Source organism: Phaethon lepturus, unplaced genomic scaffold, assembly GCF_000687285.1.
Source record: "Phaethon lepturus isolate BGI_N335 unplaced genomic scaffold, ASM68728v1 scaffold43476, whole genome shotgun sequence".
NCBI classification, from domain to species: domain Eukaryota; kingdom Metazoa; phylum Chordata; class Aves; order Phaethontiformes; family Phaethontidae; genus Phaethon; species Phaethon lepturus.
In genome coordinates this window covers 34760-50308 of record NW_010544891.1, presented here as the reverse complement: position 1 = coordinate 50308, position 15549 = coordinate 34760, and the positions used below count along the sequence as shown (strand labels likewise).

The 15549-nt window shown below is 35.8% G+C and overlaps 1 protein-coding gene across 1 annotated transcript in view; it reads left to right on the top strand.

Moving 5' to 3' along the window:
* LOC104622132 (AT-rich interactive domain-containing protein 4B-like) overlaps positions 1-15549 on the top strand; it is a 63590-nt gene that overhangs the window by 16124 nt on the left and 31917 nt on the right. Inside the window, 9 exon segments of the mRNA XM_010288805.1 lie at positions 669-760; positions 3033-3171; positions 6873-6952; positions 8290-8363; positions 9300-9445; positions 12196-12268; positions 13420-13514; positions 14617-14714; positions 14926-15193. Of these exon segments, the coding sequence (XP_010287107.1) occupies positions 669-760; positions 3033-3171; positions 6873-6952; positions 8290-8363; positions 9300-9445; positions 12196-12268; positions 13420-13514; positions 14617-14714; positions 14926-15193 (1065 nt within the window).

Genomic DNA, 15549 nt, shown 5'->3' with positions numbered 1-15549 from the left:
GGGAAAGAAGATACTGCACATCCTGTTGATGCTTTAGCATTCTCCCTGAAGAGAGAAAGGTCTGTCTTTCTCTCCCTCTCTTTTTGTTTTGATGCTAATACAGCATGCAGTACCACGCTCTCAATTATGAATATAGCAACCTCTTTTAAATGGTGTTAGAATCTTTCTCTCCCATATCAAATTATGAATTACTAACAAAAATACAATTAACTTCACGTGTTTGCTGCTACTGAGTTATCTTGCAGTTTCATTTCACAGGGGACCTTTGAAATTTATAAGTAGATGATTGGGTATTTAGCCTGATGATAGGAAAATTCATCCTGTAGAGATGGAGTATCCTAGGTCAGCAGAATACCTGATACTTAATTCTCTGTGTTTGAATGGTCCAAAGGCAGGACTTCTGGGAAGAATTATGTGTGTAGGATAAAAGTTAATTATTTGGAGGTGGGGAGAAAGTGTTGGGGAAAAAACCCAAACAAACCCAAAACACATTACTGTTTAAAATCAAAGAAGTGATGTCTCTGCTGTACTTCTGTATTTCTTTTGTAATGAGAAAGTCTCTCTGTTGACAAAAATTACTTTACCCCGATTTTATGAACTTACGGTTTGGAGAATCTTACGCCAGGTTTGTTGTATATGTATGTATACGTGTTTTTTCATTTCAACAGACATTAGATCAGCTTCCACTCACAAATCCTGAACACTTTGGGACTCCTGTTATAGGAAAGAAAACAAACAGAGGAAGGAGATCCAATCACATGTAAGTTTAACATCTTTATATCTGTACAGTCTGTATTCAATTCTGAAGCTTTCAGTTTGTGTGGAGTTTATTAGTTTAATGTTCAGGCTTCTCTCATTCAAAAAACCAGGAAGCTGTATGAAAAGTGTTGTTTAGCACTCAGACTGAAAGTCAGTTTTACATGTATCGTTGCACTGAAGAATTACAAGTAGTCTTTGTGGAATCAGTATTTAAAATAGTACTGGTATAGACTAGAGGCTTTTTCTTGTTTTTGTTAAATAAGTTAAAAAAGGTGGCATACTAAGTGGAAATACGCTGTTCAGCTATATTCAGAACTTCTCTGGTAGAATGTTAGTATTATAAATGTGTTGGAGTCAAAATAAAACCATTACAATACAGTCTTTGTCCAGCTGATACAAAGTCTTTGTAGAACGTAGTAGACCTTCAGTTTTTAGCTCATGAAGAAGAGAAAATTCTTTTTAGAATTTTTAGGTGAACAGTATTATTTTAGAAATAGATGAACAGGATTGTGGTTTGCAGCAAAGCTTATTGATAGAAAAACAATGTTCAAGAATAGTGATTTGTTTTCCTAGGTGCCAAAATTCTTGGTAGTTGTAATCTTCAAAAAACAGTATTAAAAGTTGTTCTTTGTTGTTTGTGGGTGGGGGTTTTTTGTGTGTGTTTTTGTTTTGTTTTGGTTTTGGTTTTGCTTTTGCTTTTAAAGTTTTGAGGTGGTAGTGGCTGGGCTGGGAAGGGAGTTTTCATGCTCGGATTACCCTTTCATGCTCTGTCTTTTTGATAGCTTGAAATAAATATTTACCTATATATATAAAGGTACTATAAATTTACTCAATTATTGATTTACTGATTTGTGATGTATTGAAGGAAAAAGATGGGAAAAGTTGGCATATACCACAGACATGGGATTGCAGCATCCTTGGTGTCTGTGACTGGGTGGTTGTCTTCTCCGTTTCCCTAACTGTACAGAACATTATTATGGCAGAAACAACACGCTTATCTTTGTCTAACGATTAATACTGACTGAACTGAGTAAGAAGACAAATTGCACAGATACTGGTATAACTGAGCTAGGTTGTAGTCTCTCTAAAATAGTCCTGGCTTTCTCTCTCTAGCCCCTGACTTCGTTATCTTCCTTCAAGAGATTCTCAAACCCCAGAAAGCAGCTTGGAAGACTTTCATACCATATTTTAAAAGAAATCACTACTTTAAAAAAGTATGGTGGGGGGGGAACCCAATGCTTTATCAGCACTGCAAATGATGACATAAAATTAGGGGGGAGAAAGTGAAATAATTCACTTCAGATTGTAAATCTGTTGTCTTCTGTTACACAAATGCTAACTGCGAATCTCCTGTTACTATTGAACTTTTTATTCAAAAGTTATGTGAAAAATGGAAGATGGCTCTTAAAATTCTGCTTGTTGTGCTCACTGAACATGCTGTGTGTTTCCTGAGAATTAACCTTGGAAGTGACTAGTAAAAAAAGTATGTACCTAGAGAGAGCCAGGAGTGCTGATTTTTTTTTTTTTTTTTTTTAAATCAGCTGCAGGTTATTTCAGTTGGAATAATTTTGTACATTTAGACTCCCTGTATGGTTAAAACCGGGTACAACTTTGTACTGGAACAGTCAAAACAATGAGCCAGAACCTTTTTCTCATCAAAATATATTTGCACCTTCACCTGTCTACTGGCATTGCAACACTTCAGTCAATGTGAAATGGAAACAGTCATTGAAATGCTTCACTGCACATCTTTGAATTACTGTTTCAGGATAAATAGATGACTACTTCTCTTTGCTATTCATGTTCATAGTTGATGTTCTTCAGAGATTTGTCCTCTCTCAAAATAGTTTTTTGTTCTGTATGGCTGTTAAAGTCAAAGCATAGAGATATTAAAAGAAAAAACAAAACAGTTTAGCTTAATGTTGGTCCAAAACTACAACTGCAACAGTAAGTCTGAACAGTGCTCTGTTAGGGCAGAATTCTTATTTTGAACATCCTGGCAGTGCATTTCTATTCTTCCCTGTGGATGCATGGTGGTGTTTTGATTGGTTTTTGCATGTATGACATGTAGATGTGCAGTTCTGAGTTTGTAATGTTTGAGTTGTTATTATAATATCCTTATAAATACTTCTATTTATTTTTATCCTAAAATGCCTAACAGGCTACTGAAGTCACTATTACTTATGCCTCTTTAACAATTAGCTTTGTATCTCCTGTAATTATAATAGGCAAGTTTTTAATAGTTGAGTTTTAAGTCTTTTTCTGTTGTTTAGTCCTGAAGAAGAATCTTCATCCTCTTCCAGCGATGAAGATGAAGATGATAGGAAACAAAGTGATGAGTTATTAGGAAAAGTTGTGTGTGTGGACTGCTTCAGTGTGGATAAAAAGAAAGCTCTGTGGTTTCCAGCCTTGGTAAGAGTTTCATCCTTATTTTAATTTTGTAAAGTTTCGTTCAGTTTCTAGCCACCAAAGGAGGGTGGGCTGGGTGTGGGAGTTTCTTTGGTGTTGGGTTTTTTTCTTTTTTTTTTTTTTTCATTTTTGATGGATTAATCTATATTTTTCTTAGAACTTAATGTGTTTCTTCAAATTGGACCATATCATAATAGTACAAGGAAATATTATCTATGTAAATATGTTTGCTTACAAGAAATGATTGCTAACATGGCTTTAGTTTTTCCAAACAGCCAGAGCCTGTTGACCGAATTCCAGCTCAACAGTATGTTTAGCACTACTGAAGTAAAATTTCAGGCCTTTTTTCCTAGGCTATTACTTGTCATTTTGCTGAACTACCAAGTTTTATCAAGGAAGAAAATACAAAGAAGTGCAAAGAGAGGGGAAATTTAGTGATTACATAGATACTCTTTTTTCTAGGTTAAATATAAACACATTTGATAACAAAATCAAGTGGTTTTTCTTTGTTACTGTGGTAGGTAGTAGAGAATTGTCAATAAATTTCCTTTAAAATAACATTGTAGTCTCTTAATACAAATATTTTCTATCTTCCTTTATTCTGGTTTAAAGACACTTTTTTTACAAATAAACTTGTAATAAAAGATCACTGTTAGTCTAAGGATTGCATATAGACTGACTGATACACTTGGAAATTAATATATTTTCACATGTGGTACTTTCTAGTACCATGCTTTTTAATTGTTGTTTTATTATTAGTTGTAATTATTAGAATAATTTCTCCCTGGCAAGGAAAGCTAAAATGTTTATCTAATTTCAGGAAGACTTGTGCTCTGCTTTTGAAAAGATGCCATACAGTAACATTTAACTCTTCTTAGTGTGTGCAGTACCTCTCAGTTGCAACTTCCTACTTGTCACCTCATGTGTCTTGTAATGCAGTCCAGAGGCTTTCCCACAGGATGTCTTTTGGAAGAGTTGGTGGGAGAGAATGAGTCATTGAAGTCCCTTTTACAGCAAGGGAGAGGGCAGAATATACAACAAGGAGATACCATGTTAGTGACAGATAGCTTTTAGAGAGTTTTTCAGTAATAGACAAGAAAATCAAACTGTTTCATTACTGAAAGTTGTCACCAAGATTGATGCAATATCACCTACTTCACTGTTGCACTCTTAGAAGCGGTCAGTTAGACTGGCTTGAGCTGTTTTATGTCACACTGTTGGGTTAGCCCTTCTGGTCATGCACGTGACAGCAGTTTCCATGGCAGCCTCTCTGGTAGGTATTAGGCTTGCATGTGACTAATGTAGTGCTACTTACCATAGCTGTGGGTCAGACCTTAAAGATTAACTAAATTGTTGCTCATTCTCCCAAGGTGTACTAAAGATACACACTCTTACAATTTTCGGCTTTTATTTGGAGATTGGAATAGCTCATTCTTCATTGAAAGCTTCCTGCAATGAATGAGAAGCAGTAGGGGGATAAAGTTTGAGGGTAGAGCTCATTAACTCTGAAATAGCTCATCCTAGATTAACTGTTACTTCAGTAATCAGGTTTATAGCTCTGCAAATAAACACGATATTGCATTTAACCTGAAAGGTTGTGCCAAAGAATAGATTTATGCGTCAGGTAGCTTCTTCTTGTTGTTTTTGTTGTTGCTCCCTGCCCCCTCCACTGTAGCTATGCCTCTCCATTCTTTTACCTTGTAAGCAGGTTACCTCTACTATATCAACAAAATAATTTCATCTTACTACTGATACATTTTGCTTTACCCTTATATTATGCTAATTGTAATTATGTGAATAATGAAATGAAAATTAAGGTTTAATATGCTGAAGAATATGTATCCCAGAATTACTTTGCTGTTAATGATATTGTATACAGATGTGCTTTGTGTATAAGCACAGAGGACATTGTGCAAGTGCATTATGTGAAAAGAAGTTCAGGGATTAGTCTAAACCTTCACAGCAAATAACAGTTAATATTAGTAGTGGAAACTGACTACTTTGGATATCAGTCATGTAACCAGATAGCCTGTCACTTACAAATGTAAAACTGGAGAGGTCTAAATTTGGTAAAAATTATTCTGATGACTCAGTGATTGATAATTCTGCATGCATGGGTTTTTGTTCGTTTTTGCAGGGGGTGGGTGGGTTGAGAGCAATGGCTAATTATAATTGTAAAAATGCCTGGCAGTTGCTCCTTATGTCAAAGACTGTGATTTAGAAAGCCTTATAGCATTGCTTACTTTTAATGTGTACTTACAGGCTTTTGGAAGGTGCAGTGAGGAAATCTGCTTGCAGCATTTTCAGAAAATTGAGTTTACGTAGGACCATCTCTCTCATCTTCCTATGACTCCAGTGGAGTTTGTTTTGCAAGGAAATTGGGCAAATTTGATTTGGGCAAAACTGAGGTGATGTTGCTTGATATAAAGGCACTAGATGAGGTTGTGGTAAGCTGTTTTCTAACCTCTGAATGGATTTCTGACTACAAAGATCTTGATAGTTCTAGAAAACCAATAGGGAAAGCCAGAAGGGCCTTTTTCCATCGTCAGAGTGCTAGGAGATTGCACTTCTCTGTTTCAAATGGGGGATGATAATCACTGTCTCTTACCTTGATATTAAAACACTGTTGTAAAGTAATTTCTTTGCAGATTGTAGAATGGATTGAATTTGGAGACTTAGGCTGTTAAGTTTTATTTTTCTTGAGAAGCATGTTTAGCTTATGCTCTGTGATCCACTACTCTGTTTCCGAATCAGATGGAGCTTTTGACTTTTAACTTCTAAAATACTATATGGCTGGTGACCTATATAAGGAGGGGAAAAAAATCTTTTGTCATGCAGTATCTTTGTGTGTTTGGTGAAAAAACACTAGGACTGAAGGCAGAGAAGAGGTATTTACCAGGGCTGAATTAGGGATGTAGTCATTTGCTGCTCCTTGGGGTTTCGTAGCAGCCAGAACTTTCATGACTTTCAGGGAACTACACACATTTTGAGAGAGGAGGGATGAGTGATGGATAGGGTTGCTTGTCAGTTGTATAATTCTGGAAATTCTCTAGATATATACTTTTATTAAAATCACAAAGCTTTTTAATTGGCAACTTGTATACTAGTTTAACAAAACTTAAATAGCTTTTAAATTGCAATGTATAATTAATATGTTGTCTTCAGTGCTAGACTTGGTTAGTCTACTTCTTGAATTAAAGAAGCTATCATAATACTTGTACTAGACACACTCTTTTCTCCTAGGTAGATAACTTATGAATCCTCCATTATAAAACTTCATTTCATAAATCCTGTATGCCTTTGTTTTTGAAACGGTGGGTGATTCCATCCTTGTAATTTCTGGACATTTTTCAGAAGAGGTCTCTAACTCAGGTGGCAGCACTTGGTGGAAGTTCTGTCCTTTAGGATGAGGAGTAGCATAAGCTGTAGTGACATGACAGGTACTTAACTTTTATCAGAATGCTGTTCTTTCTTATGTCTCCAGCAGCAGCTGTCAATTCCCTCCAGGAAGCAAGCATGAACTCATGCATTCAGTAATTTCAGGAGATCATCACTCCTATGTTTTGAGGAATCTCTGTTGCTCTCATCTCAGTGTTGCTAAAGAGGAATGATCCTAAAAGGTTTTTGAGAAGCATTGGTATATACTGTTACTCTCTTGTTTTTCCTGTTTCTGTCTAAACTTTGCATTTGTAATATCTTTGCAGGTGGTTTGTCCAGATTGTAGTGATGACATTGCAGTGAAAAAAGACAATATTCTCGTTCGCTCTTTCAAGGATGGCAAATTGTGAGTAGGAATTTAGAGGTTGATAATTGAATAAAATCTATACCAGTCAAGTGAAATGTAGTATGAGATGTGTTGGGTAAGGTATTAATAACATCAGTAAGCTCAGTAAGTTTCTGCCAAGATTTTTCTAATGTTTAGAAAACTGTTAACAGCCTACATTGTGACGAAATTAGTCTTGAACTTTGTCATTATTAATAATGGGATGCATAAATCTATCTGGCTTAGTTTTAATTTCATTGCTACAATGGTGGCAAAGCAAGCAGTATTTTGTGACTTAGAGAGCGGCCTGAGACTCTTTCCTGCTCTGGTTGGAATAGAGCAATGCTTGTCAGAGATGTGGCCAGCTACAGAAGGAGGTGGGTGGGGGTGTGTGCATGCACACATGTACACCATACACAGAGAGAAATTCTCTTTTGTTTGAGGTAGTTAAGGCATATGTTTATCTCAGTCTAGACTACAACTGCATTTTCTCATGCTCTTTGAAAAGAGCTGTAATACTACTCAAAGTAGGAAAGAAAATAGAGAAACCTAAAAAACCAGACTGATGGCATTTGCAGTAGAATAAGAAGCTTTGTGTTCTTAAACTCACATTGGTTGGGGAGGGAGGTTGATGAATGACAATAGAATTCTTTTTTGCTAGGTTTTAGTTTTTATTTTAAAAGTTGCAACTATTTATTCTGCTTGGTTCAATTTAACAGAATGCTTTTGCAGGAAGGATATTGAAACATGTAATAGTTTCATTGTGGTTTAATTGCTTACTATCACTTTATCATTTGATAGTTATTCAGGTATCGGTGTACATCACTGGAGAAACATACTTAAGCATGTGCGCACACAAACACGTCCCCCTGCCCAAGCTGCAGTTCAAATTTGCTTCCTTGAGTATAGCCACAGTAGAAATTAAAAAATGCTTTGTTTTTCCATTTGGGAGTCTTTGATTTCATACTGATAATTTATACTAATACACATTTATGTCTTAAGCAAGGTAGGGTTTTCTTGTTTGTGGGTGAGTAGTTACTTGCTAAATTAACATGAGGTTTTCGTTAAGTAATATGTACTTGGAAGATTCTAGAAACTACTAGAAGAACACTTTCTTTAATATGCAGTGAATGCATATGGATGGTCTAACCAAATTTATGTAGAAGTTTTGTTTTTAATCCACTAATACCATACCAAACTAACACGGTAGAATTATCAAGACGTACTTCATATGCTGCTTCTGTTTGTTTAGTAAGTGTGTTATAGTCTCAGTGATAGCTTTGTATTATACTGTTAATTTAGCTTTAAAATATTTTAAAACATTTTTTTTTTCTTTTAACACTTTCTAAATTATCTAGTGTTTCTGTGCCAAGAAAAGATGTCCGGGAGATTAGTGAAACTTCACCAAAGCCTGATGCTTTGTTAAAACAAGGTAAAAATAACTTTCTGTGAAAAAACACATGTGTATGTATTTACTTTGTTATGTAAATTGGACCAAATTTATGGTAGATTGGTTCATGGCTTAAAAATGCTAAATACAGGATCTTTTCCTATAGCATAATATATTGAAGGAAAACACTTCTGAAAATCTAGAGGAACTTTAAAAAAAACAACAAAGACACAACACACACACAAAAAAACCCCAAACCCAAAACACACCACTCACCCCCCCCCCCAAAAACAAAAAAAACCCCCAACAAAACCCCCCCCCCCCCCCCCCCCCCCAACAACAAAAAAAAACCCCAAACAAACCTTCCCCACCCCCGCAACTGCATCTGTTTTAAACGTAGACATGCCAAACAAAGGATACAATCATACAGTGCACACTGGCCTTATTTAGCATTTGGACTTTTGCATTAGACCTTCATAAAGTTGTTCTCACCATAGTACCCTTAATGGTTATAAATAAGTTGCCTTTATGCACATTCAGGAAACTGGAATTGTGGATTCATTTGAAAGTTTAAGTTTGTGTCATTGAACTCTTTGAATTGGCTTGTGCTTATTTCTTCTTCTTCCTCCTCCCGGTTCAATATATGTAAATGACTGTTGGAATAGGGGTTCTCTCAATTAAATTTTCATATATGCCCTAATATAGAAGATACTATTTGTGTCTATAGACACTAACATGGTAATAATCCTCATGATAGCTCTGAATAATTTGATGTGCAGAGAACTCTAGGCCAGTTTGGCTGGGTAAGACAAATAATGATGGACAACATGGGGTTGTTGTTGAGGTTCTTTGAATCTGGGGGGGGAATTGTTAATAAGCAGTCTTCCCCCCCCCCCCCCCTTTTTTTTTTTTTTTTATTAAAACATTTGATCAAACTGATACTTCCTGCAGTGCTAACAAATGCTGGTCCTTTTACAGCTTTTGACCAAGCCCTCGAATTCTATAAAAACAGAACTGTTCCTAGTAACTGGAAAACAGAATTGAAAGAAGACAGCTCCAGCAGTGAAGCTGAAGAAGAGGAAGAGGATGAAAAAGAAAAAGAGGATAACAGCAGTGAGGAAGAGGCAAGTGAAGTTAGTAAAGGGCATTGATATACAGCTGATAAAAATTAGCAAGACTGCAATATTTAAGTAGGTCTTTTTAACATTTGGGAACATGTAATGCGTTAACATAGGCAACATTATTGCCTCTCAGCAGCAATCATCGATCATTGACTCACTACTTTTAGGTGAAATTCATAGTCTTTAGCTACAGTGTTTGTAAATATTTGACCTTGTACCCTTTGCATACCTTCTCTCTAGCTCCTCTTAGTTGCATGTTATATTGTATGAACTAGTCTTCCCATGTGCTAGACATGAAGATCTTATCTCAGCCAAGTATTTTGGATTTTACTGTGACATCTCTGGTGATAATTTCTTCTCCAGTATCCAATGTTTCAGTCACCTACTGAACTAGGATGTTTCTAAAACGGGCAGAGTCTGGGTTTTTTGTTGGGTTTTTTTTCCCCCCCTTTTTCATCTCTCTCCCCAGTGGTGAATGGGGTGAATGGCATGTGTGCCTTCCCTCTACTTGCCTTTGACCAGTTTCTGCAGCCACCTCCTTTTTTTTTTTTTTTTTTTTTTTAATTTTATTTTAATCAGTCTGTGCCTGTAACCTCCTGGCTATCAAGCAGCATCTCTTCTCAAACAGGACCTGTAGGCCTGCTCTTGGGACTTTGTTATCCACCTGCAGATTGTTCTAATGTTTTCCAGGACATGGAAAACTCTCACTGGTGGCCCTCAGGTCATCCATGTGGTCCTGGTACCCATGAACCAGAAAACAAAAAAAAAAAAAAACAAAAATAAAAGCTCTTACATATGTCACCACAGGCTTCATACCTAGATACTGCTATCCTATATATATATATATTAAAACACACTCCTATAGACATATATATGCTCCTATATATATATCATATATCTATATAGATCTATAGATGCTCATATCCTGTATAGATAGGAGTTGACAGGCAAATCCTCTCTACTTCTCTTCTAAGAAGAGGAGTTGCCATTTTTTACCTTTTTGCTTCAAATGGAAGAGACTGAAAAATACCCTTCCTTTCCTTTACTCAATCTGATAGTGGGTAAAAGAGTTGACAAAGACCCTCTCGTCTAGTTTTGGGCTTTAACATTGTGTAAATTTTATGTATTGCAAAAAGCATGTTGCAGCTTTTCTGGATTTAATTTTTGGTTTCCTTTACCACCTTTGCCTGTGAAATGTGAATGTTCTTAACCAGGCATTTTTCTGTACTATATGCAGGGCTGTAGCATCACCTCATACCTATTGGTGAAGAATTGCTAGATAATGCCTGATTTCTGATCCCTGCCCTGTGAGACTGTATCTAGTATACTGGCTGCAGTTCTCTACACAGCCATCCTTCTTCCTCATTGAAGTAGCCTGCTCTGAGCTCTGCTGGTATATTAGGTATCAGACAGATGCAGAGACTTTCCTCTTGCATTGCCTTTGCAAGACTGTGGAATATTTTCATTGCATTTCTGTTGATAATTATTACCTAAATGACAACTGTTTCAGCATACTGTGAATACTGGTTCTTCATTTTTTTGCCTGTTTGCTGTGATATGTCCTCCAAGTGCATTCAGTGGAGAAGGGGAAGTATAGGATAAGAAAAAAAACATACTCCCTGGTAGTAATTACAGCCTTCCTTGATCTTACTTTTCAGATTCCTCCCCCTACCCGCGCCATTGTGTTTAATAGTGATACTTGTTTCTATTGATTTCTCAACTGTCTTGCTATAAAGACCATACTTTTTGTCCCCTTGCTTCAGAGTAGGTGAAACTTTAATATTTAGTACAAGGAGACTGTTGAAGAATGGAAATGACAAACATGGAATGAAAATACCCTAAAGAAAAATAATTTCTTCTAGGTTTACTGAATAAATTTATTAGTTATTTTTGGAAACTTTACAGGTAGTATTAGAAAAAGTATGCAGAAAATGAATCAACTTTTGTCTGGTGAATTGTTTTGAAGTAGCTTAGTCATCAGAATTTCTAAGAATTCTGATTGTATTAATATCTTACTGCTACTGGTTGTGGCAAGTTGCATTTTCTGAAGAAATTATGAGGTGTTATAAAGTAAGCCATAGTGCTTTGTTGTGAAACTCCACTGTTTATTAATGCAAGTGAATTTCATACAAAGGTTTATTAGTGCAATGGACTGAACATCCAAAATAGCCTTTGATATTTCAGTTTTGGGATTGATCCTGCTCACCATACGTTCAGCTGGTACCCCACAGCAGTATGCTTGCAGTGCTGTGGGCTGCTGTTTGCCAGCATTGTGGATTAGAACTCCTAAGAAAGTGCAAGCATTATTTTCTCTTCCACTTCATCCCTAAAAGTGACACAGCATATCCAGGCATCAAGGAGTCACTTAACTGCAGTAGAAATAGACCTGAGATTTCTGATACGATATCTTGATCGTTAATAGTGGTGTCTCCCAGACTTTCTGTGTAAACGGACAGAATTGAGAATACATCTTGATTTATGATGTCACTTACGACACCTCAGTGATCAATCAAAAATCCAATTTCAATGTGTCTTTACGATTATTGTTTTACATATTTTGAAAAATGGTTTGTGGTTTGTAAAATTTACTTCCATGTGGTGTAGCACTGACAGCACGCATGTCTTTGTATAGTATCCTGTTGCTGACTACAGTAAAACAGACTTGAACCTAAATTACCACTGCCCTGTGTTCCTTAATGAAGGACTGTAACTCAAAATGGTGATAATTTTCTTGTGTACATTACTTTGAACAGGAGGAAATAGAGCCGTTTCCTGAAGAACGAGAGAATTTTCTTCAGCAGTTGTACAAGTTCATGGAAGACAGAGGTAGGCATTTTAATCTTTGACTTGTAGAAGCTGATAGATGTATTGCTTAGTAGTACTTTAAAAAATTGAGTCTGTAAACGAGTAGTGCTTTGCAGGTCAGTTTTGGAAGCAGTGAGACTGTATTCATCACTTCTGATTTCCCTGCTGTTTAGAAGATAAGTCTGTCACTTGACTCTTCTCCTAAAATACAGCCACTTACTCCTGCTTTCAGAAGAAAACGGCTAGTACCTCATATATCCTAGTACACTTTCTACTGTGTACTTATAGAGTGTATAGTCAAATATTTAATACCCTTTATAATATTAACAGTATGATTACCATATTATGTATATGATAATATATACATATATTAATGTATATGCTCAGTTTAATAACTTTAAAATACTTAAATAAAATTTAGCCACCGCACACTCCCACTTTTTAGGATCATGGAAAAAAGCATTTACTTTGTGCTAGTTTTCTGTGTGAATCCTGGTCTCTAAAATGCATGAACATTATCTGTAAGGTAGATTGAAATGTTTCTAAAATTGAATGCCAATTTATTATATTAAATCTTTACCAGGTATTTTTACACGGCAAGAAAAGTACAATATCTGTGGAGGCAGGGGTGAAGGTGTTTATATTTGAATATAGTATTAAAACTATTTAAATTAGTATCTTTTTAATTACATATGAAGATGAGTTGAGGAACTGTTTATAAGAGATGACAATGTGGTAGCTACTGCTAGTGCAGTAGCATAGGAAGCTCCAGCTCTGTGAAGCATTGTGGGATTTGTTCCCGGGGAGGTGTGGTGGGTTTTTTTACTGTAGTGAAAGGATGACACTGGTATTTTTAGATGCAGTTGTTTCAGCGGGTGAAAAAAAAGTATGTATAATATAGATAGCAAGAAAAGTTGCATCATTTATGCATGTTCAGTAATATATGGAAGAATGCATGTGTATGAATTACATTACATTACTGAACTATGGGAAAAATGGGTTAATTGAATTTGAATTGAATTTGTTTAGTTTCACGAAGAGCAAGTACCAGATGCATGATGTGGTCAGAGTGAGGGGTTTGCAATACTGTATTTAATAGCCTAGTAGTGCATATGATGGATTTCATGTTATTCTGAAAAAGGTATTTCAAAATATTGTAACTTTGTTCACAGGGACTCCTATTAACAAACGACCTGTATTAGGATATAGAAATTTAAATCTCTTCAAATTATTCAGACTTGTACACAAGCTTGGAGGATTTGATAATGTGAGTATTGGTATGATGAGTATTACAGAGCCATAAAATCTGAGGATGCTGTTTATTTTTGTTTAAGTAGAGATAAAGAAGAATCTTACACAGGAGCTTTAGACAGATGAAAATTGAATACTACAGCTACATAAGACACCCTGTAGCTCTGAAAAACATGCTTTAACAGGAGCCAGAAACTAATTGTATTCTAAATAAATTACACGTCTAACTCAGTGTGCTTAATTATTGCTGCATAAAATCAGCCAGCATATGTGTTTTTGTGGTATTTCAAGAAATGTTTTTCTGACAAACTTGTTACCTCAGAAAGTGAAAATAGTCACTGCTCAAGAAAATCTCAAAGACAAGTAATCTAGGTTAAGGTCTGATGTGAGGCCATTAATTCCTATCTATTCTATGCAATATATACAAGAATGTGCTGACTGGGATTAGTGGGATTGGTCTTGGAGCAGTAGTAGAAGCATGTGGAATTCATGGCCAAGCAGATTCTGTTACTGCTTTGGACTGCTTCCCATAAATTTAGCCTGTGATTGAGGAGGTGTTTGTGCAGTGACACCTTTCTGATATACAAGAGAGGATCTTGTACTTGGGTATTGCAGTCACAGATGGTTAGAAATGAGCATATCACACTGTCACAAAACTTTGACGCCAGAGGCATATTAAGGACATAGTGAAAGACTAGTAGCCACCGTGTCTGGTACAGTACTGCTAGGGCTGAGTATTGTTAATGCTTTGAATTAATTTTTTTCTTTCCAATTTAATTAAAATTCTAGATCTGATAGCTAAGAATTACTTTAAACATAAAATTAAAATGATATACTAATTTTTCTGATCTTTGTGTTTTCTATCTTTTGTTTTATTACCACCTGGAGAGGAAAGCCTGCTGTGGCTTACTGAAATGCAGACAATGCTACATTGCTTGAAGTAGTTACATTAGACTACAGTTTGCATTACAGTGAAATACTGTGTGTGATAAATAGTAGTTTTATAGATCAGATGAAATTATTTAATAATTATTTTCCAAAGTTGTAAACTTTGTTGACTTAGTCTTTTCTGTGTCAGTGAGGTAATTCAAAAGCCATGACTTCATTTTCTTCAACAGATTGAAAGTGGAGCAGTGTGGAAGCAAGTTTATCAAGATCTTGGAATCCCTGTATTGAATTCAGCTGCAGGATATAATGTTAAATGTGCATACAAAAAGTAAGTAATAAAGCTATAAAGTTTGTGCTAAAACAGTATTAGAGAGAACCGAAGTGATCTTGTAGTGGTAATATACATAAAGTCCATAACTTTTTGGTTATAATACAGTTTTTTAGGCTTTATACATACTGTTCATGTTCAGCTTCTGCTAAGTAGCCATGTTCTTTCTTGAAACAAACTTACTTATTGCAAGTGATGTTTTTTCTTTTAGATATCTCTATGGTTTTGAAGAGTATTGTACATCAGCTAACATTGAGTTTCAAATGGCATTGCCAGAGAAAGTGACGAGCAAACCTTGTAAAGACTGTGAAAAAGAAAAAGAATTGAAGATGCGGGAAGAACCAGAGCAGGATGGAAAAGAAATAAAAGTGGATAAGGAGGAGCGTAAGCAGGAGGAAGTAGCAATAGTGCAACAAGAAGAAAAAAAGTTATCTGAGAATGATAATGAAAGTAAAGAAAATGATAAGCCCTCTGTTCCGGTAAAATATTTTAATGTTCATGTTATATCCTGTTTATAAAGTCAGGTGGTGTGTTGATAACCATGAATTCATGTAAAGATTGAAATCTTCATGATGGATTTAAAACAAGACAAAAATGTGCTGTAAACCTAATGCAGAACAACACATTTGAGCCATATTTATTTCTAGGTGCCTGTTTTAGGGGATCATGATGTCAAAATCTCTGACTTGTTAGGAAGCAGCTGCAACAGTCTACTTGTCTGGGAGGCCTCCCAGGTCAAATGGAGATTAATTAGCATGCAGCTTTAACCTGATCAGGGTAATGCATGCTCACAGCTAACTGCAGTGCTGATACATCTATTTTGCATTTAGCCATG